Raw genomic sequence first — 21,570 nt, forward strand, 5'->3', positions numbered from 1 at the left:
GCTGCAGTCCTGAATGGATATCCCTGAGGAGGCACCCCACTCCCCGGCTGACTATCCCAATACTAATGGGTGGTGCCCATTGGGTGCCAGAGTGTGTCCTCTGGGACTTACTGTAAATGGCTGAGTTTTCACTACTTCTTCCTGGGTTTCCACCCAGATGATTTGGGGGTGTGCAAGATTAACATGCTCTGGAAGATTGTGGTGGAGGCTGGAATAGGGTGAGGCGTACTTTGTGGTAATAGAATCCCTTCCACTCAGGTGGGAACCTGGGGAGGGCTAATTGGTTATTTGCCTCTCTCTCTTCTCACAGTGCTAAGAAGGGGACAGTGGCCATGGGAGAGGAGTGAAAATATCCTTACCATCCTGCTTTTTTGTTCTTCTCTTAAGAAATGCAAGCTTTGCAAAATGCTGTAGACTGTCCTTCTGCAAACACTGCTTCTGACATACCTCTAGCAGGGGTACCTGTACCTCTGACCAGAGACCCCTGAAGGGAAATACAGTTTCTTTGATAGCTCACAATTTTTTAAAATTAAGTTTTTATTTCAGAACAGTCTTAGGTTTACAGACTTATTGGGAAAATGGTATAGAGTGCCCATATACCCACACCTAGTTTCCACGATTATTATCATTGTCATCTGATCACTGTGGTACATTTCTCACAAATAATGAACCAACATTGTTACATTATTATCAACTAAACGTTCGAGATCTCACATTTTAACTAAAAAAGGCACCCTTTTGTGTCTTACTCCAGAACTTACCTGCATTTGTTTTTATATAAAAATTTTAAGTTTCCTTCACATCAAGCTAAAATGGACACCCCGAGGAAAGCGGGCCACACTGAGCCTGTGCTCTGTTCTCTGGGCTACTTGGCCCCCGGGGTGTCCAGGCAGCTCCCGCAGTATGAGTCTAGGACAGCGGGCTCAGAGCAAGGTCGGCAGATCTCACTGGGTCCCGACAACCCTGTCCAGAGGCTGTGCAACCCCCGACAATCACTCGCCTCGGAGACCCAGCTTCCTCCTCTGGCAGAAGGAACACAGCGCCAGCCTGTAGGGCAGCTGCTGTGAGGGCCACCCGAGACCATGCACCAGACACGGAGAGCGTGGTGCACGCGTGACAGATGATTATCGGGCTGAGTTCTCAGTCATGGGAGGGGAGCAGCGACTTCAGCAGGAGCTCGTTCTTGAGACATCGTGTTTAGGCCTCATCTGAATCTCTGGTTACAATTCTGAGGAGGTAAAAAACTGAAACTAAGAAAGAAACTGCTTCAATCGCATGTCCTCATTGCTGGCTTGCATTTCACAGACTGGAGGAGGAGGAGGAATTTTCCCCTGAATCCCAGCCCAGTGCCCGGGGCACTGCTACTCCTGATAGGTTGAGTTTAGTACAATTCAGATAATTATTTATTGAGTCATTGCTTGGGTCATCCGAGGATACAAAGATAAATTGAATCTGGTTCTTTTAGGTTCACTGGTTACTGGGGAAGAAAGATATAAAAAGATAATTGCTCATTTCTTGAGCAAGTGCCTACCATGTGCAGGGCACATAAGTTCTGGGGATGCCTTGGGACTCAAAACGGACATTATTTCTGCCTTCATGGAGTTAAAGTAGACAATTTTTTAAAGTCACACTTTAAATGGTATAACTACAAACTGAATGCCAGGAAATAGGGTACATATGACCTGAGGTCATAAGGTGAGGGGCTAACACAGTCAAGGGTGGAGGAGGCTGTTCTGAGCAAGGGGTGTTTGAGGAGTGTATGAAGGACAGTGAGCTCAAGCAAGGGTTGTAGGGAGGGAAGGAAGAATATCAGGCAGAAAGGACACGCTGTGCTTATGTTGATAGAGAACACCCTGTGTGTTGAGATAACACTGGAGGGATGAGGATGTGGTCAGATTGTCCAGATTTAGCCTACCTATACACCTGCCTCTTTTCTTTCCCCTGGCCTGTGACCACCTGCCAGGACACCTGTCAGGGCACATCTTACAGGCATTCCCTAATGCTTGCTTCTTTCCAGGCCACCAGCTGTAACCCATCATGGTCCTCACTGGATTTTATATCTTACCAATTCAACAAGCCCTTCTCCTAACCCTTGCAGGTGGTGGAAGTCCAACCTCTCCCTCCAGCCCCAAATTCTAGGACCAGGCTCCTGCCAGTCTCCATGAATCCTTTCATATGTGGCTTGGTCACAAGAGAGGATACTGATGATGGGCAGGTAGGAAAACAGAAATTGTTCAAACCATTCTGTGATTCTGCATCTGGAGCAAGAGATCATGGTTCTCACAAGCTCAATTTGGATCACTCCTGTTGGTGGGATTTTTATTTATTTATTTATTTTATCCTTACCAGAGGATATTTTTCCATTGATTTTTAGAGAGAGTGGAAGAGAAAGGGAAAGACAGAGAGAAATATTGATGTGAGAGAAACACATCGATTGGTTGCCTCCTGCACGAGTCCCAACCAGGACTGGGGCTGGGAAGGAGCCTGCAACCGAGGTACGTACCCTTGACCAGAATCGAACCTGGGACTCTTAGGTCTGCAGGCTGATGCTCTATCCACTGATCCAGACTGGCTAGGGCAAGGGATATTTTCAATGTGTCACACAATCCTAGATGTTCTTGTTATTTTTGTCTTTTGAAATATTCTCCAAGAAACCTAATGTAGAAGTTCCTCTTTTGGGTGGAGCTCAATAAATCATTAACTGAGCTGTTTGAGAGCACAATGGAAGTCTGTTCTGCAATTTCCCAGGAAAAGGAGTGAGTGTAAATCTAGGACTCCTAAATAGCAGGGGAGTGTTTTGACCCTGTGCTATTTACAATGTAAATATAGTGGGAGAATCATGGCCAACCTGGTTTTGCTCCATCCTGATTTATATTTGTCAGATTCTTCAGAAAAGGAAGCTCAGAGTTTGAAATAAATTTAGGAAGCGTCTGACTCAATGGTTCCCAAACCACAGAATCAGTGGAAAGCTTATTAAAAATACAGCTTTCCAGGCCCTGCTTCTCAATTAAGAATTCAAATCTCTGGCATTGGAGAATCTAAATAAATCTCCTGGGTGAGTCTGACATGCAGGCAGTTTGGGAAACTACTAACCTAGTGGAACTTTCTATGCACCGTAGGATTTCCCACGACATCCTTTCTACTTCAAGTTTCCTCTGGAGGCAAGATGGCACACAACCACATTCAGAGGAAAGCAGAGAATTTCTTAGAAGAGAAACAATATCTTTCCCAGAAATCCTGGCAACTCTTCTCTCACTGGCCTAAATTGGATCGCATGCCTGTTCCTTAACTGTCAAAGAGGTTTTAAGCCTCATCAGATAATTGCCTTAGAAAGGTTACTTTGGTTTCAGTATGGAGAAGAGTTGAATGGAGACAAGACTGGATAAAGAGAGGTCAGGTAGGAACCTGTTGAAATCATCTAGGCAAGAACTCATGGTACCCTGGAAAAGGTTGTGATTGGTGGTCCTTGGAGAGCTGGGAGAAGATTCCACAGAAGTTCATGTGGTTGATTAACCTAATTGAGATCTTAACTCTGTTTTTTTCTATTGAAAGGATAAAAATACTTTTCCCTCAACCCTCCCTCAAGATAGCAATTAAAGCATTGCATCCTGGAGGGCTGGAATTTCCCTGCCTCCTGGGAAATTAATAAGCCTTTGTTTTAAACAAACAAACAATAAACCAACCACCACCACCACTGCCAACAACAACATACAGGTAATTGGCAAACAAACCTAGTTCATAAATGTTAGGAAGCTGCATTGAGGTATTGTGAGGAGGAGGGAAAGCAGAGAGAAGAGTAGTTGGATTCTTGAAGCCTGAGGGGATGGAGGAATTAGTAATTACCTTGGAAATACAGGGAACTTCAGCTCCCACACAACATACCTAGTTGGAGCAGGACCTCTCTGGGACTGATCCCTAAGTCTGTGGCCTCAGGGGACCAAGTCAGTCATGAGGAAGATGGACACGATGAGGAGACAGCAGCTCACTCAGCTAGAAGGTTGAGCCATGACTTTCCCAGCAATGACCACGATAGAGTGGAGGCCTTTTTCCAGGGCACAGGGAGGGGACTCCATTCTGAGTCCAGCGAGTGGAAAGGGCTACCAATAATGACTGACATCTCATCAGCTTTGCTGAGTGGAAGCTTGCAGTCAGATTTAATTTAACAATATATTTTATTGTAATTATTCATTACATAATTATATGCATTGGCTATTTTCTCTGCCTCAAATGTTCATTCTCTAGATATCCACATGGCTTGTTCTATCACCATCTTCAGGTATTTGCGTAAATATCACAGTTTCACTTAGTGTTTTCCTGATTTCCCTTTTTAAACATTTCAAACTCTTGTCCTCCTGACAATTCTTATCATCCTTTCTTGCTTTATTTTTCTTCATGGAACTGACCACCATGTATTGTACTCTGTATTCGTTTTTTATTTGTTTACTGAATATCTATCCATTCCTACCATAATGTAAATTCCATGAGTTCAGTGATTGTATATCCCCAGGGCTTACCACAGTGCCCACCCCACATAGAAGAAAAATAAATATTCATTAAATGAATGAATGAAATGAATTAATAAATTGTAAGACAAATAGACTTGGAGACATAGAAGCATAGAACTGCTGTGGAACCTCAGAGGGAAGGCAGGGGAGGGTGGATGGGTGGTAAGTGATCAACCAAAAAATTTGTACATAACCCTTGGACACAAACAATAGGGTGGTGAAGGCCTGAGGCGGGGGTGGGCTAGAAGGGGTCAATGCAGGGCAGGGAAAGAGGACATATGTAATACTTTCAACAATAAAGCTTTAAAAATTAAAAAAATAATAAATCATGGGACAAACTCATAACTATCAACATTTAGGTGCTCAGATAGGAATGCTGAGAATCCTTACTTAAATAATTTGGATTACCACCTAATGTCAACCCCAATAGCTAAAGCCAAATGATTCTTTTGAGATAATAGCCAAAAAATTAATTCAAAACCATTGTGTAGGTGAATATATACTTTCAAAAGGTCATTGCTGGTTTGGGAAAATTCAGTGAATTTTAATGAGATTACAGAAAATTCTGCCACTTATTAGAATTTATTGAAGAGATTAATTTCTTTGTATTTTCAGGAGAATGCCAAGAAAGGGAAGGGCATGGAAGGTGACTTTTAAAGTTTCTGTATTTCTTTTCTTTCTTTCTTTCTTTCTTTTTTTTTTTATTGTTTAAAGTATTACATATGTCTCCTTTTTCCCCGATTGACTCTCCCAAGTTCCTATATTTCTAAAAATAGAAATGTCTTCTTAGAGGGAGAGGAGTCATAGAAGCCAATGTCATCAGAGTCCTACTATTTAGAACATTACTATTGCTCTAAGTCTTGACATGCCACTGAAGACCTAGGCTAACCTGTTGGGACACACTGTAAGGGAAAGGGGTTTCCCAAGATAAAAGCTGAGTATGCTTCTTGGGGAAAGCAATTGAAATCTGGCTTTGACATACAAATGAGCTTTAGAGGTGGAGCTTCTGGGTACTGCTGACCTATTTTGTTCTCTTTCTGATTCGGATAGTGTCAGTTCCAGTAATACCCATGTGGTCTCACCTGTTCTACCTGTTGGCACACTACTTGGAAGGGGCTGGGAAAAGGTAGAGATGCTCACTCTCTTGGTGCCTTGAGTAAGTTGGCCTGGGTTTAGCCTACTCCCATATCAGTGTTTCCTAAGATCACCTTTACAAAACATACCTGTAGCAAAAGCTGTTGGTGCCCTGCTCAGGTCCTATCGACCAGCTGCTGAACACCTTGGCTGTTAACAGCTCATACCTACACCCATCTCAGGATTCCCCTTGGCTGGGAGCTCCCTAGCCTTGAAATGCCTAATAGACTCCATAGGCTTCTTTCAGGGAATCAGTCAACTCATGATTGCTTCATAATAGAGAATGGTATTTAGAAACCAAGATCTGGACACTGGGAGTGCTCACTTCTATCAGGGAGTGATTGCTTCTAGCCCAGGGGGGCGGGGGGAGGGGACCTTTCTTCTGCCAAGGGCCTTTTGGATATTTATAACATCATTCGAAGGCCATACAAAATTATCAACTTAAAAGTCAGCCTGCTATATTTGCTCAAACATTTAATTAACTTACCCCTAATGCCTTGGCAGGGCCAGACCAAATGATTTCTCAGGTCTTATACTGCCCGAGGGTCAGACATGCCCCACCCCTGTTCTAGACTGTCTCAATGGACATAACTAGGAACTATATGTATGGATACTAACTCATGCATATGTACACACATAACTAGATTCATTTCTGACCGTGTCTTTATATATAACCATGAGTTTTTACTCCTTACTCCAACTATAATCTACAGAGTTCATTCTTGCCTTTACCCCTTTTCTTATTTATAATTTTTTTCTCAGACAGTAAAAAATATGGCTCTTTTTACTTACAATATACTTACTTATTTTTTCCAACCTTAGTATATACAGTATATATATATATAAGTAGTTTCAAAATTGCTGAACCATACCCCTTTGAGAAACAAATTTACCAACTAGAGTACAGCATTTATGGATAATTCTTTTTTATCTTTAGCCTTCAGTTTCTAGTCAAAACACTATTTCCCAAAGCTAAATAAGGGTAGCTCCTTTTTTTTCTCACTCCCTTCAGTGTGGTTATGTGAATCATTTGTAACGCAGTTAGATTCCTTTGTAATAAGTCTATATTCCATTTTAGGTACCTCTCAAAACGTGGTAAATAGTTTACAACAATGTACATACTGTAAAATCACTCATCATGACAGACAGTTCTATAAGGTTTTAATAAATGCAATGAGTTGTGTACCACCACATTTCCATATAGAACACTTGCATTATCTCCCAAATTACCTGCTCCTTTGTAGTCAACCCCTCTTCCAAGCTCAACCCCAGGCAGCCTCTATAGCTTTTCTTTTTTCTAGAATGTCATATAAAAGAAACTACACAGGATATAGCCCTTTGTGTTCAGCTTCTTTCACTTAGCATAATAATTTTTGGGGTTCATCCATTTGATGTATCAGTAGTTACTTTATTTTTATTGTGGAGTAGTATTCCATTGTATAGATATTATACAATTTGTTTAAGTAGTTACATGTTGGTAGACATCTGGGCTTTTTCCCATTTTTGCTTTTGTGAATAAACTTGTTATGCACATTCATATATAGGTCTTCGTGTGGATATATGTTATCATTGCTTTTGAGTAAGTAGTTAGGAGTGGGATTGCTGGATCACAACTTTAACAGGCAAATGTTTCACTTTGTGATATTTTCCTTCCTTTTCTTCCGCTTTCCTAAAGTCTAGTAGTGAGGAGAGCCCAAGTAGGTTATAAAGTGCCAATTGGGAAGGGGAAAGGGAGAGTAGTGGGCTGTTCTGATGTGTCTCAGATGCGGCTGGTTTAGGAAAGAAAAAATTGGGGGAGGGGATGGGGATGAGTAGATATAAGGAGGCAGCACAGTTCGAAGGAGAGCCCATGGGTTTGAGTCAGAACATGTGGACTTACATCCCAGGCTCTTTGCTTCCTTTCCTAAGACTGTGAGAAATGTAATTAATGTCTTGGTTTATAAATATGTGAAATGGAAGCAATAATATTTACCCTTCATGATGATTTGTACAAGTGTTTTCTAAACCCAAAAATTTCTCCAAATTATGGTATTATTTCAGGGCGAACACATGTAAGCTCTAAACCACCCTGATTGGGGGTAAGGGAGGAAAGGTTGCCTGTGTTGGTACAAAGGTTGCTCTTTATGCTTTGTAATCCAAACTTTTGACTTTTAACAAGATGTTAGTATCTATAATAATAAAAGCATAATATGCAAAACAACCAACGGCTGAACAGTGGAATGACCGTCCGGACAACCTTCTGGATGAAGCCAGGGCTGCGAGGGCTGAGGCAGCAGCCAGGGCAGCTGCAAGGGCCTACCCTTGCATGAATTTCATGCATTGGGCCTCTAGTATAAGTATAGTGGGGGTCACGATATCATTCTTGACTTCGGGGTACAAACTCCTTTAAGGATCTAATAAAAACTATAAATACCTTCCAGAAAATGCTCCCCACAGAATTCTAGGAAAGAGTTCATAGACCCTTTGAACACCACTCATGGACTCCAGTTTTGAGAATGCTGATTTATAGATACCAATAAACAAACATAAAAACCTAGTTACCTGTATAAAAATAATTCAATTATGCTTACTTATACAAATAGCTTATATTTCCATACCATGTGGAACAGTCTTATTTTGCTACTAATTATGTCAAATTGACTTTGCTATAAATTTGATTTGGTTATAAAACTAAATTGTTGATGCAGTCTCCACATTTATCATTTGTTGTTCATGTGGCACAGTTTTGTCTGTTCACAACGTTAAAAGGAAAAAGCAGAGAGATTGTTTCTTAAGAGCTAGTGTTCTGACTCCATGGTTTCATCTGTTGAAACAATTTTTTTCCAGGTTGAAAATTATTTGCTTTTATGGAATAAACTGGTAGGTGAGAGGCTACGAGGCAGAATGGAAGGTGTTCAGGCTTCAAAAGACAGACCTGGCTAGAATCCCAGCTTCTTCACCACTTATTAGAGTTCCACCTTAGCAGCGTTTTAAGCCCTGGCATTCACTAACTTCATCAATTAAATGGGAACAACAATATTTACTTAAGGGGTTTCTATGACATTTAGGGACAATGCAAACGAAGTGCTCAGGCTGTATTAGACGTTAAATAATGGCGCTACTATTATGGTGAGTCCTTTGTGTTACACAACAGCAGCTATGTGTGCCCAGAGCTCCCAATGCTATATAATCAAACTGGCATATGATTTCAGGGGACAATGGCTTACTCTGTTTCGGGGAGTAGCAAAGGTCAAAGGCTGAGAGCTGTTGACACCACCTTGGGGGTGCCAGGGAGCCAGACAAGAGGTTATGGTGTGCCTTGCCTTTGATAGTCCATTGAAGCATGACTTCTCAATGGCACTTGCCTGGCTTTTCAGGAAGCCAGTGCAGTCTCTAAGTCTTAAAAACCAGGAACTAACTCATACAGGAGAAAAAATAGTTCCAGAACATTGTTTCCTTCCTTACCGCTAGCTTCCTTGTTTTTTTCTTTCTCTGGCTTAGTGAATACCAACACAAGGACTAATTAATCTTCTGACAGTTTTTTATTTTATTCTAAGACTATAAGATCATGTCTGTATAAGTGCCATCACCTTCCCTGACTCCTTTGGGAAGAATGGAAACATTCTGTGAGTCACATCCTGATTCAGGCCAAAGCACTGAGCATTCCATGGAAGTCAGTGTGGTGTGGTGGCAAAAGTAGTGGTTGGGTGTCAGGGAATCCGGGGCTGGTCCCCATCACCATTTCTGGATCTCCCTGAAAAGGGCCAACGGCTCTGCCTTCGTTCCCTCATTTCTAAAATGCATGAAGTCGGCCTTGGGTGTGCGTGAGCTTTGGTCACACTTGTGACAAGCGGTGATCCCGCGGGACCCCAGCACGAGGGCGCACAGGAACTTGGCCTTGGCTGGGACTGCACTGGGCTCGCCGAGGCTGCGTAGCGCTGGGAATCGAGGATTGCGCACGCAGCTCCTCCGCCGCCTCCCTAACCCAGCGTCTCCGTTGCCAGGGGAACTGGGAGCGGCGCGCTTTCCGGCGCAGTCGCGGCGCGTTGCAGCTGTCATGGCGGAGACCGTCTGGAACACAGACACCGGGGAGGCTGTGTATCGCTCCCGGGACCCCGTGCGCAACTTGCGCCTCCGGTAGTCTCATCGTCCCGGAGCCCCGTGCTTTTATGCTCTCAGATAATTCGAGCCTGAACTTCACTTCCCAGTGTTCGGCGGCCCCCACTTTTGCTTACAACCCTGATCACTGCCTCCGCGGTCTCCCTGCGTCTCCCCTCATTACCGGGCACCCTCTCCGCGCACAGCTTTCAGGCCTACTCCAGGCGCCCAACTTGCTCGGAGCTCTGTGTCCGCAGTACATTCTCCCATCCTACTCGTCCCCTGAGGACCCGACGCCCGCTCACCACCTTTCATTTGCGGGCACCCGGCACACCTTCGTAGGCCCACCCTCCTCTGTATTGTGTTTCCCCATCTTTGCTCCGTGTTCATCTGCTTGTGTGTCTTTTAACGAGTATTTGGGCTTCTCTTTTCCTGACAGAGTCCACTTGCAAAGAATCACATCAAGCAACTTCCTCCATTACCAGCCTGCTGCCCAGGATGGGAAGGACCTCATAGACTTGGCCACTTTTAGGCCTCACGCTACCTCCAGTGGGTGTAGGATGGTGATGTGTCCCCTTGGGTACCTAGGAAGGGCCTAGGGTGGTAGTTACTTCTTAAGACAGAAAAGGCCCAGGGCTCTAGTCTGGGAAAAGGCAGGGAGGTTGGGTTCATTGCCCAGGGTCGCATGGCCGGTAAATGTTGAAGCCAGGGTTTCATTAGACGATTTTAACTACTATATTATGTTGTGTATGAAAATTGAATACGGCATGATTCCTGCCATCAAGTTACTGATCTTCATTGTGGTTCAGTGTAGTGAAATTAAAAAAAAAAAAATCCATTCTTTAGATATGTTATAAATTTTCCTGGCAACCTAAATTCCTTTTGTGGCAATTTTTTTTTCTGTTTCTAAAAGAAATAAACTCCAAATTCTAAGTACACATCTGAACACTTTTTAAAACAATTTGAAAATTGTTGTCAGCTTGAAAAATGTGCATTTTAACTGCTCCCGCAGTTTTCCTTATCTGGGAAGGCAGCCGAGTGAGGAAGAGGGGACAGTGTGCTTGTGTTAGGCCACTAGTCGCTCTGCTTTTGTTTCTGTTAAAAAATAGTCTTGGGCAAGAAGAGTGTGGGCTGGTGGATTGTGAAGCATGTGTCTCTGAAAAAGGCATACTCTGCCAGGACTGTATTATATTTGGTTCTTTATATAATCATTTATTCGCCTTTCCTCTTCTCTCCTGATACTTGGTCCTAAGGCTACCATGTTTGTGATTCTAGTTATATGGCTTCAGGAATAGTAAAGAGGAAAATGCCATGATTCCTTTTAAGCAAATGTAGACAATTAGGATTGAGAAAGAGCTATTCAGCCTAAATTTCAGCTACTGACACTGAATTGGATTAAATAATTCCTAGAAGGCATGTCTTCCTTTTCAAATTAGAGTAGTGATTAAGACCCATCCTTCTTGGGTCTTCATCCTGGCTTCTACTCATCCCCAGCCTCCACAGCCTTTGTCTAGAGTGAGTACTTCATAAATCACTGAACTCCAACTGGTTTTGTGGCAATATCAGAGCAGGGACTTTGATTATAACTAACCACGAGCAAGAAGTAGTGCTGGTTTGGCTCAAACATTGACTCACCCTGTTGTCTTTGCAGGTGGACACCGCCCAGATGAAGACGAAGAGGAGGAGCTTGTGATTGGGTGGCAGGAGAAGCTCTTTAGCCAGGTGAGCCAGTGTCACTTGTCTTCTCAGTCTACCTCCACCCATTCCACCTCCACCTGGCTGGTGGCAGGGAGAGATTCTTGATACAGATTGCCAAACTGATTTCCAGAAAGCTTGTAGCAGTTTATACTTCCTCCTGATGTGTTACAGGGTCAGTGTAGTGTAGTGACTGTCATTACCCAATTTTATGATCCTGAGTGAGGTACTTTTCACCTCAACATGCCATTGGTGACAGCAGAGTTGGATTAGACCATCACTCTGGTTCCCTTTAGCTCTTACATCCTTTTGATCCCCTGCCCTCCATTAGTTTAGATCAGTGGTCGGCAAACTCATTAGTCAACACAGCCAAATATCAACAGTACAACGATTGAAATTTCTTTTGAGAGCCAAATTTTTTATTTTTATTTTTTAAAATATATTTTATTGATTTTTTTTTTACAGAGAGGGAGGGAGAGAGCTAGAGAGCTAGAAACATCGATCAGCTGCCTCCTGCACGCCCCCTACTGGGGATGTGCCCGCAACCAAGGTACGTGCCCTTGACCGGAATTGAACCTGGGACCCTTCAGTCCACAGGCCGACGCTCTATCCACTGAGCCAAACCGGTTTTGGCGAGAGCCAAATTTTTTAAACTTAAACTTCTTCTAACGCCACTTGTTCAAAATAGAGTTGCCCAGGCCGTGGTGTTTTGTGGAAGAGCCACACCCAAGGGGCCAAAGAGCCTCATGTGGCTCGCGAACCGCAGTTTGCCGACCACGGGTTCAGATAAATGAGAGTTGGCTATGAGAAGATGTCAGATTGTATCAGCTCTCTAGAACTGTTCTAATTAAACAGTTACAGGAACAAAAGTTTGACATGGTCTCACTAGATCTTTCTTTCCTTGTGACCTCAGTTTGAAGTAGATCTGTACCAAAATGAAGCAGCCTGTCAGAGCCCTTTGGATCAGCAGTACCGTCAAGACATCCTGAAGCTGGAGGATTCAGGGAGAAGGAAGAACCGACGAATCTTTACCTACACTGACTGTGATAGATTCACCAATTTGGAAGAGGTATTGTTCTTCCCAAGGTCCCATGGCTTCCTTTTCCTTTGCCTCCCTGAGCTTCCTGGCCTCCCTGGGTTCTGTGTGTGAAAGCAGGAGCCTGGTAAGGGGTGACAGAGAGCCTGTCTGGGATCTGCCTTGTGCTGCTGGCAGCCGAGCTGGAATAGGCCGGCCTCAGTCTACAGGTGGAGTGGCTTCTGCTCTCTTCTCCGCCTGCTGGAGGGCCCGGAGGAGCTGGCAGGGTCTCTAAGGATAGGCTTGCAGGCTGCAAACCAGGAGCTTGACTTCCCCCATGCATCATCATGAGATAAGAAAGGTGGTTGGCGTCTAGAGCCACCTGGATCAGTGATTTTCAACCTTTCCCATCTCGTGGCATACATAAACTAATTAGAATTCTGTGGCACATCAAAAAATATATTTTTTGCTGATATGACAAAAAATAGGTATAATTTTGATTCATTCACACTGGACAGCTATTGTTGTGTTGGCTGTTGTCATTTTTTCTTTTTATTTGACAAGCTAAGGAAAAAGGTCAGTGCCCCTGACTAAATTAGTCAGATATTACATGTTTTAAAAATTCTTTTTAAAAAAATATATTTTATTGATTTTTTACAGAGAGGAAGGGAGAGTGATAGAGAGTTAGAAACATCGATGAGAGAAAAACATTGATCAGCTGCCTCCTGCACAGCTGATCATACTGGGTGTGTGCCCGCAACCAAGGTACATGCCCTTGACCGGCTGCCTCCTGCACAGCTGATCATACTGGGTATGTGCCCGCAACCAAGGTACATGCCCTTGACCAGAATCGAACCTGGGACCCTAGAGTCCGCAGGCCGATGCTCTCTCCACTGAGCCAAACCGGTTAGGGTGTGTTTTTAAAATCCTTGCAGGACACCAGTCTAAAATTGCTGATCTAGGTAAAATTCACCAGGGATTCGGCCAAAACTGAGTGTGTGGGTTTGAAGAGGAATTCCATATAGCCAATGGCTTATGTCCTCAGTTTGCCTCAGTTATACCCTAGCGCAGCGGTCGCCAACCTTTTGGACCTCGCAGACCACCGGTTGGTGACCGCTACCCTAGAGGACTTAACATTTTCTTCAGTCACTGCCTGATGGGTCTGTCTTACTGAGATTTGAGACTCATCGAGGGAGGAAAGAGCCTCTATTTTCTGACTTTTGTCTACAACCTTGTAGATCTGTGCGAGGAACAGTTGTTAAGTGAATATTTTTGAATGATTGGTACTTTTATCAGGAAAGTTGTGGGTTGGCAGCATATACCATTTGGGTTGTCCGTTTTGGAAAAGTGAATAAAAGTGCGGTTAGCGCACGGTTCCCGTGTGAGGATTTCCACAGAACACTTGTATCCCATTTGGCATCTTCCAGGTACCTAGCGAAGGTCAACATCTACCAGGCAAACTCACCCAACTTTTTGTTGGTATGTGCTCAGAAATTGCAGGCTCATCTAAATATTAGCATAAATAAACTCACTTCCAAAGGTTAATATCCTGCTAATCTCAGGATATTAAGACACCAAGGCGTGGCAGGAGTCTTCTCCGGCTTGTTTGTGCCACTCCTCCTCTTCATCAGCATGTATATTGTAAGGAATAATTTTAGATCCAGGTGCCAGATGAGGTTTCAGAAGGTTCCCTCTGGGTGACTGGTCCCATGTGGCCCTGACCAGCTGGGTTACACAAGGCTGCTCTCTCTTCCCAGCACTGTCGGAAAATGACCACAGCCAGGGAGGTGCCATCATTCTTGGTCGAGCGAATGGCACACGTCAGGCGGCGGCGGCAGGACAGGCGAGGAATGTGAGTGCATGTGTGCACAGGGGTTCAGGGGACCTCTGTGGTCCTTTCACACCATTGTTCTCAGTATGTGCACCAACTCCAGCTTCCCATTCTGCAGTAGACCCCCACCTGGGTGTGCTCCCCTGTGTTCCTCCTTCAGGCTCTTCAGGGAGGCCCAGGGAAGTAACCCTTCCTGTGGTGTCTCCCAGGGAGGGCGGCATCCTCAAGTCACGAATCATCAACTGGGAGCCCTCAGAAGATTTCATCAAGAGCCACCACGTCATCAACACCCCTCTTCAGACAATGTATATCATGGCAGACCTGGGGCCCTGTGGAAAGTAAGTGAAGCTTCTCACTGCCCAGCTCAGTCCTCATCCTCACCGCCTCCACTGACCATCACCTACCTGGTGTCATCACCCTGGGGCATATGGGAGGAAGGGACTTCTTTTTCTTTTTATGCTTCTTAGCTGTTCTCAGAAGAAAGTGTTTTACCATGATAATTCTCACTGCAGCCTCTGTCCTCTCCCCTGACGGGGTCTGACTACCTCTTCCTCTTTCCCTGGAGGTGGGATCAGTGATGCTGTTGATTTTCCGGTTTCTAGGCTCGGCTATAAGAATTATGAGCACGTCCTCTGCACTCTGAAGGTGGACAGCAATGGTGTGATCACAGTAAAACCTGACTTCACGGGCCTCAAAGGACCCTACAGGTGAGGAGAGAAAGAAAGGGGTGGCAGAGACTGCCATCTTCCCCGTGGCTTCCCTTCTCGCCCCTGGCTGAGGGATGCTCAGAAAGCCCTTCATCTGCTCTGATGTTAAGTTCCCAGGCGGTGGTCCATGTTCTGTGCTGGGCCATTGGCTCCTAGGATGCTGGGGATCCTGTTCTCAGAAAATGTGCAGCCGCACCAACTTGAAAGTGACACCCTCAGCAGTGTGGTTCAGTGACAGTAATTCTCTGCGCTACTGAACATAGGGACTAACCAGAGTGGGTGGTGAACTCCGCCAGGTCTTTCCTCTGGGCTAATTCTTTTTCATCTCTACGTCCTGGAAGAACAGAACTGTATAGTAGAAGTTACCTAGACCCTCCTGTCCGTTTCTGAGGTGAGAGAACTGGGAGCCAGGGATGTCGTGCTTTAGGGTTTCACCGTGACTTTGAATCAGAAATGGGCCCAGAACCTGTACTCTCAGTCTAGTCTAGTGCCCTTGCTTACCATTTTGTTTCCCTCTCCCGGTCATCATTCTGACTGTCACTTGTCATCATGTACTCTAAATGGGGTGTACGGCCAGTGCTGGCTCAGTTCTGGGCTAGATCTGGAGGGCCCCATCTCTTGTTGTTAGAATTGGTCCCTTTGTGGCTTTGACCTTACAGAATTGAGACCGAGGGGGAGAAGCAGGAGCTGTGGAAGTATACAGTCGACAACGTGTCCTCCCTCGCACAGCCGGAAGAGGAGGAGCGGGAACAGCGTGTGTTCAAGGATGTAAGAGCTAATTCATCCCTGGTACCAGGCGGGTGAGCCTCAGCGCCTGGGAGCTGAGACCATGGCCAAGGTTGATGTCAGCAGTTGCAAAGTCTGCTCTTCATAGCTTTCTCTGACTTAGGAAGCATTGCTGACATATCAGACCCAAGTGTTTGATCATATTAGAACATCATCATAATGACCATTTATTTGAGCACTTACCATGCTCTGGGCTAGATATTTCACATCCTTTATTTCATTTAGACCGTACAACAGCTCTTTGAGGTAAATGCTTTTATTACTACCATTTATAAGTGAGGAAACTGAGACTGAGAAGCTAAGCAGCCTGCCAAGTTCATACAGCTTGTACGTGTGAAAGCCAGGAGTCGGTCCCAGGATTGCACAGCCTCTGTGCTTCACTTTCAAATGTCAGTGGCTGGGATGCTTAGGCCTCCAGTTCCCTGTGACATTTCCTATCATTGCATTTTCTCTCCCATTTGGAACTGAACCCTGGTCTGGCTTGGGTCACAATCTTGGGTTTTGGTTTGGTTTCCTTCCGCAGCTCTATGGCCGGCACAAGGAGTATCTCAGCAGCCTCGTGGGCACTGACTTTGAGATGGTGAGTACTTGGCTTCCTGCAGCTCTGTGAGCTGGGCTCAGGCTGTGGCGGAGTCACAGAGCCTCTCTTAAAGGTACCCAGGACAAACTCTTCTCTTCAGTGTCAAAGGAAATTAAAAAATAGCACATAGACTCTTGGATAGTCCTTGTTAATGTTTTTAAAACATTTACATATTGATATAGAACTGTTAGTACAAAGGAAATACCTTAAAGGATACACGCATGCTATGGATGGCTTTTTCTGGGGCTAGGGTGGGATTGGGAGATGGGAGATGAATACTCGAGGTGAGAGCGATATGTCAGGGATGTTTACTTTTTATTCTCTACACTAATGTAGTTCTGGATCTCTTCAGTGGTAATATACTCATGTGTTACTTTATAATTGATTTTAAAAATAAATATAAAGATGAAAATGTCTTCCTCACTTCATGTGGATCTTTTTCCTAAGGACCCCATTGAGAGGGAAGGGGTGTCATCTTTGCTTGTCAAATAGTTTGGCTCTTTAAAAACAAAACAAAACCATTTAGGCCAGTTATTTTATGGTCCTGTTCTTTGTGGCCCCTCATTCTGGGAGTTCCATTTCTAGATCTGGAAACAAGGATAGAATTACCTGCCGGTCTCCCTCTCTCTTTTTAAAAAATTAACTTTCATTATTCTTATATTGCATTAGCAACAGATGGTCAGTGTTTAAAAGTTAGATAGCTACACAAATAATTAAAACGGGAAACTCCCTAGTTCCTCCAGTTTCTCAGCCATCTAAAGGGAACGGGGTCTCCATCCTCCCAGGACACACGAAGGACAGCTGTTATGGCTTCCCTTCACTGTTGTCAATTTCCCACACTGTGTTGCCCTCCCCACCATTTAAATTATATACTTTCCCCCCCTACATTACAAATTTTAGATATTTCAGGAAAGAGGTCTATGAGGTGGTGGGGTGGGGAGGAAATGCGTTAGGGACACGTCCAGTGTTGGGTCTTCTGGGAGTTTGTGAACAGGCTGGGGAAGTGCTGATCTCCACACCGCCCGATCTTTCCCATTTCTCTCTACCTCAGACGGTCCCAGGCGCCCTCCGGCTCTTTGTGAATGGAGAGGTAGGTAAGTGTCTTGCCAGGCAGAGACCTCCTGTACTTGGTCAGGTGCCCCAGGGAGCTGTGAAGTAATCCGCCCGGCCCCGTGGAGGCCTTGGGTGGTCTGCAGTACTTGGAAAACTCAGCCATGAGTCTTTCCTGGACACACAAGACAGTTCCTGGCCCTCGAGGGACTTTCTTCCAGAAATATAGAAACCCTTCAGGCCTGGGTGGGTGCTAAGGGGGAGAGGAGAATAAGCTGAAATGGTTTCCTGTTTTTCTTAGTTTCAGCCCAAGGCTATGAGTATGACAACCTCTATGTCCACTTCTTTGTGGAATTACCAACTACGAGTAAGTAATATTCATGAATTTTTTAATATCCATTCCGAAAGCTTCTAAAGGCATTTGGTCAGGCCTTCTTCCCTGCTCCTGCACCAAAACTGTTATTGTTCTTTTCAAGGCCATAGGTCATTTCCAAGTTGTCAAATCCTGTGGTGTCCTCTCTGCTTCCACCTCACCTGACCTCCTCACTGAAACTCTGCTCTCGGCCTCCAGCTCCATGCTCCTCTGTTCTCTCGTTGGTCCATCATCAGTCTCCTTGGCTGATTCCTCATCTTCTGTTTATCTTGAACTCTTCAAGTATCCAAGGCTGCGCCTTTTCGGGACCATGTTCTGTGTCTGAACCCCTTTCCATCACATCTTTGCAAGACGGGTTCTTCCTGAGTTCAGGCCTCAGAGAGGTCTTCCCTCACCACTCAGCCTACACGGCCTCTGGGCCCCTCGGTGTCTTCACTTGTTTCAGTTTAGCGCAGCATTGGTCACCACCTGAGTCTCCTGTTGGTTGTCAGTCTCCCTCCCCCTAGGTTAGGTCCGTGAGACACAGGGATTTTCTCTGTCTGATCACCAGGTTATCCCCAGTGACTGTTCAAAGCAAACAGTGGACACTCAGGAAATGTTCAGTGAATGATTGATTGAATGAGTGGATGAAGGAACTTGTCTCTTTCTCAACTGCTTGCCCTCCTCCCAGGAAAACGTACTGTATGTTGTCTTTGGCTTTCAGACTGGTCAAGCCCAGCAGCCCAGCAGCTCTCAGGAATAACACAGACCTGCGCCACCAAGTCCCTGGGAATGGTATGGAAAGTGGGAGGGGGTGCCTGGAAGGGAACAGGACTCTGATCCTGGGGTGGCCGCTGAAGTTTTATCAGGCCCACAGCCACGCCCTCTGGGAGGTCCCAGCGTTGGGTCTAGCCCTTCTGTGGGGGCTCTGCAGGGCTGCTCGGTCCCTGGGTCCTCTCGCTGCTTTGGGGAGAATGGGAGCAGCTTGTAATTGGGTGTCCCTTTGCCTCAGCCTTTCATTTCCTACCTGGGGTGATCGTTTCCCTTTTTCCCTTGTGAAGGTGGCCTTGTCGTTGGCCACAGGGAGAATAAATTTCAGGTGAGGCCTCGCCTGCCCCATGACACCGAGTATAAAACGGTGCTCCTCTTCTTTAGGACAAGGTGGCCTACTTCTCCTATCCATTCTCATTTGAGGCCTCCTTCCTCCATGAGGACGAGTCAGCTGGTGAGTATCTCAGCAGCTGGTCCTGGGCTCAGTCTCTCGGGCGGGGCCCCCTCTGGGTGAGGGCCTCCCGTGACCTGCCGCTCCTCTCACTTGCTCACAGAGGCTCTCCCGAAGTGGCCTGTGCTCTACTGCGAGGTCCTCTCGCTGGACTTCTGGCAGAGGTACCGTGTGGAAGGCTACGGGGCTGTGGTGCTGCCCGCCACCCCAGGTGACCTCTTGTCCCATGCCCTGGCTGCTAGGAACAAGACTAACACCTCCAAAAGATCCACCCGCTTTCAGGGAGAAGGAGGGTTATTAGGAACTAGAAGTAGTTAACCTGCAGGATTCCTGGCTCCTGTTGAGGAATGCCCTCCCTTCATTTGAGACAACTGAGAGGAAAGTACACCTCGCTGTGAAGTCCAGCGGCCGGACTCCGTGCTCCTCTGATTGGATTGCAGCCCTGAGGGAGAAGCTGCAGGGCAGAGTGGATCAGCCTTCATTTTACGACAATAGCCGCTGTCCCTCACTCTGTGCCAGACATTGTGCTCAGTGCTTCTCTTTAGTTCTCCCCACTGCTCTGTGAGGTGTAGGTGTTATTTCCATTTTACTAGATGGGAATGAGGCTCAGAGAGGTTAAGAAACTTAACCTGGTACACAGGTATTAATGGGCAGGGCTGAGATTTGAATTTCTGCCTGATTGATTTCCAAACGGCGCCCTAAACTGCTACCCTGACCATCTGCACCAGAGGTCAGACTGTCACCGGAACAGGTGTTGTGGTGGTGACTAGGCCAGTGCCATGGGTGGGGAGTCAGCAAGGGACCACGTGCCGTGTCTGGGCTTGGCCTCATTTTCCTCCTCCTGCACAGGCTCGCACACCCTGACAGTGTCCACGTGGAGACCCCTGGAGCTGGGCACAGTGGCTGAGCTGCGGAGGTTTTTCATTGGGGGTTCCCTGGAACTGGAGGACCTCTCCTATGTGCGGGTTCCAGGGACCTTCAAGGTGATTTCTGTCTCTGGGGAGACTTCATGCTGAGAACTTTCGTTCCTGTTTCATCTGTAGCAGGTGGGGACTGGGTTAGGGCCCCTTAATTGTTCGTCGCTTCATTATTCCTTAGCCCCTTCCTTCCTGCTGCTTCAGCTGGAAGTCATAGCCACAATTTGAACCAGGAGGTCTCTGGGAAATAGTACACTCCAGATTTCCCTCGGCCCCCAGCACACTAACCAGTCCCCCCTTCCAGCCCATCACCGAGGCCTCGATAACCAGGAATGGGCAGGATCAGCTGGAAGCTTGTGGGACTTATTCTCAGTGAGGTTGGCCCCTGCTTTACAGCTGGGAGCCCAGAGTTAGCCTGAGGTGATGGAGTCCGGGTGCTGGAATGAGGTTTTCCCAAGGGCTGTTTCCCTTAAGAATGGGAATGGGAGTAGGAGTGAGGCCGGCATGGGGTCTAGGGACTGGAGACCTGATGCCGTCTATCTGTGCCACAGGGGGAGCGCCTGAGCCGCTTTGGGCTCCGCACAGAGACCACGGGTAGTGTCACCTTCCGCTTGCACTGTCTGCAGCAGTCCAGGTGAGTGACCCAGCCTGGGCTCTTTATCCTGGGGGGCTGGCGAGCAGCCTGGGCCACGTGGCACGCTCCCCTGCAGGGCCTTCATGGAGTCCAGTGCTCTCCGGAGAAGGATGCGGAGCGTGTTGGACCGTCTGGGAGGATTTAGCCAGCAGAGTTCCATTCACAATGTGCTGGGTAGGTTCCTCCCCCGGCTCCCCCGTCCTCCCAGCTGGCCACCCAGGGCCAGCATGAGCCCTGTTCCTGCCCACACCATGGCAGCTGACTACTGTGTTTGCTTCCATCCCAGAGGCTTTCCGCCGCGCCCGGCGCCGCATGCAGGAGGCCCGAGAAAGCCTTCCCCAGGACCTCGGGAGCCCCTCGGGAACCATGGTCTCCTAGCCCTGCCCCTCCGGGCAGGAGGACACAAGTGATAGCTAAGGCCGGGGCTCTCCCTCCTCCTCACCTCTTACTGGAGACCAGCTGAGAACCAGAACAGCCAAGAAAATATCAGGCCAGCCCCTCTGCCTAGTCTTCTGCAGGCTCTTCTCCCCGCCACGTGGCAATAAAGCCCGAGACCCTGAGGTCCCATATTCTTATGTCAGCTACTGCAAGTGGGCATCGCTACGGACTTTTTTTTTTTTTGGTTTGAGACTAATTTGGGAAAGCCCATAGTAAGTTCTTTCCTCGACACAGCTCCTCTGGCTTGTCTCACAGTCTCAGTAGCAATGGGCTGCAGGTGCCTCCTCTACAACCTCAAGAAAGGAGGCTCAAGAAAGAAGGAAAGGGAGGGATCTTCAATTCCCAGCCCCAGAATCGCAGCCTCTTCTCTCCAGGGTAGCCTCGTCCTGCTGCTTGAGGCTTGTTGCATTTGCAATACGACTATTTCTGGAGCAAATGAAGGCTGCAGGCAGTGCCCAGTCCTCTCAGCTAGCTGGGTGGTATCTTTTATTGTGTTTTTTATACATAAAAGCTTGCTATACTGACTGATGTTCTGTCGGCTGTTTCTCTGCTCAGGTCGCTGGCATGGTTGAGGTATTCCCCTTCATAGCGAGGCCCATGTGCTGCTACCCTTCCCCATTTCTGCCC

At 46.4% G+C, this 21,570-nt stretch overlaps 1 protein-coding gene across 4 annotated transcripts; it reads left to right on the forward strand.

Moving 5' to 3' along the window:
• The first annotated feature begins 9,633 nt into the window (after nucleotides 1-9,633).
• On the forward strand, nucleotides 9,634-21,467 carry MKS1 (MKS transition zone complex subunit 1). Of its 4 annotated transcripts, XM_079799043.1 has the most exons (18): nucleotides 9,634-9,755; nucleotides 10,156-10,265; nucleotides 11,368-11,438; nucleotides 12,325-12,480; nucleotides 14,184-14,278; nucleotides 14,467-14,595; nucleotides 14,860-14,964; nucleotides 15,624-15,732; nucleotides 16,274-16,330; nucleotides 17,382-17,424; nucleotides 17,682-17,747; nucleotides 18,457-18,527; nucleotides 18,888-18,957; nucleotides 19,058-19,165; nucleotides 19,804-19,937; nucleotides 20,423-20,505; nucleotides 20,582-20,679; nucleotides 20,792-21,467. In XM_079799043.1, the coding sequence occupies exons 1-18, from the start codon at nucleotides 9,676-9,678 to the stop codon at nucleotides 20,881-20,883; spliced, it is 1,677 nt and encodes a 558-aa protein (XP_079655169.1). In that variant the 5' UTR covers nucleotides 9,634-9,675; the 3' UTR covers nucleotides 20,884-21,467. The 4 variants fall into 4 exon arrangements, 2 of the variants coding, with proteins under 2 accessions (XP_079655169.1, XP_079655168.1); XM_079799042.1 differs by having other exon boundaries at nucleotides 9,663-10,265; XR_013815122.1 differs by lacking the exon at nucleotides 20,792-21,467 and having other exon boundaries at nucleotides 9,663-10,265; nucleotides 19,804-20,000; nucleotides 20,582-20,626.
• The last annotated feature ends 103 nt before the right edge of the window (nucleotides 21,468-21,570 follow it).

The sequence above is a fragment of the Cnephaeus nilssonii genome (genome assembly GCF_951640355.1).
Source record: "Cnephaeus nilssonii genome assembly, chromosome: 19".
Taxonomy (NCBI): Eukaryota; Metazoa; Chordata; class Mammalia; order Chiroptera; family Vespertilionidae; genus Cnephaeus; species Cnephaeus nilssonii.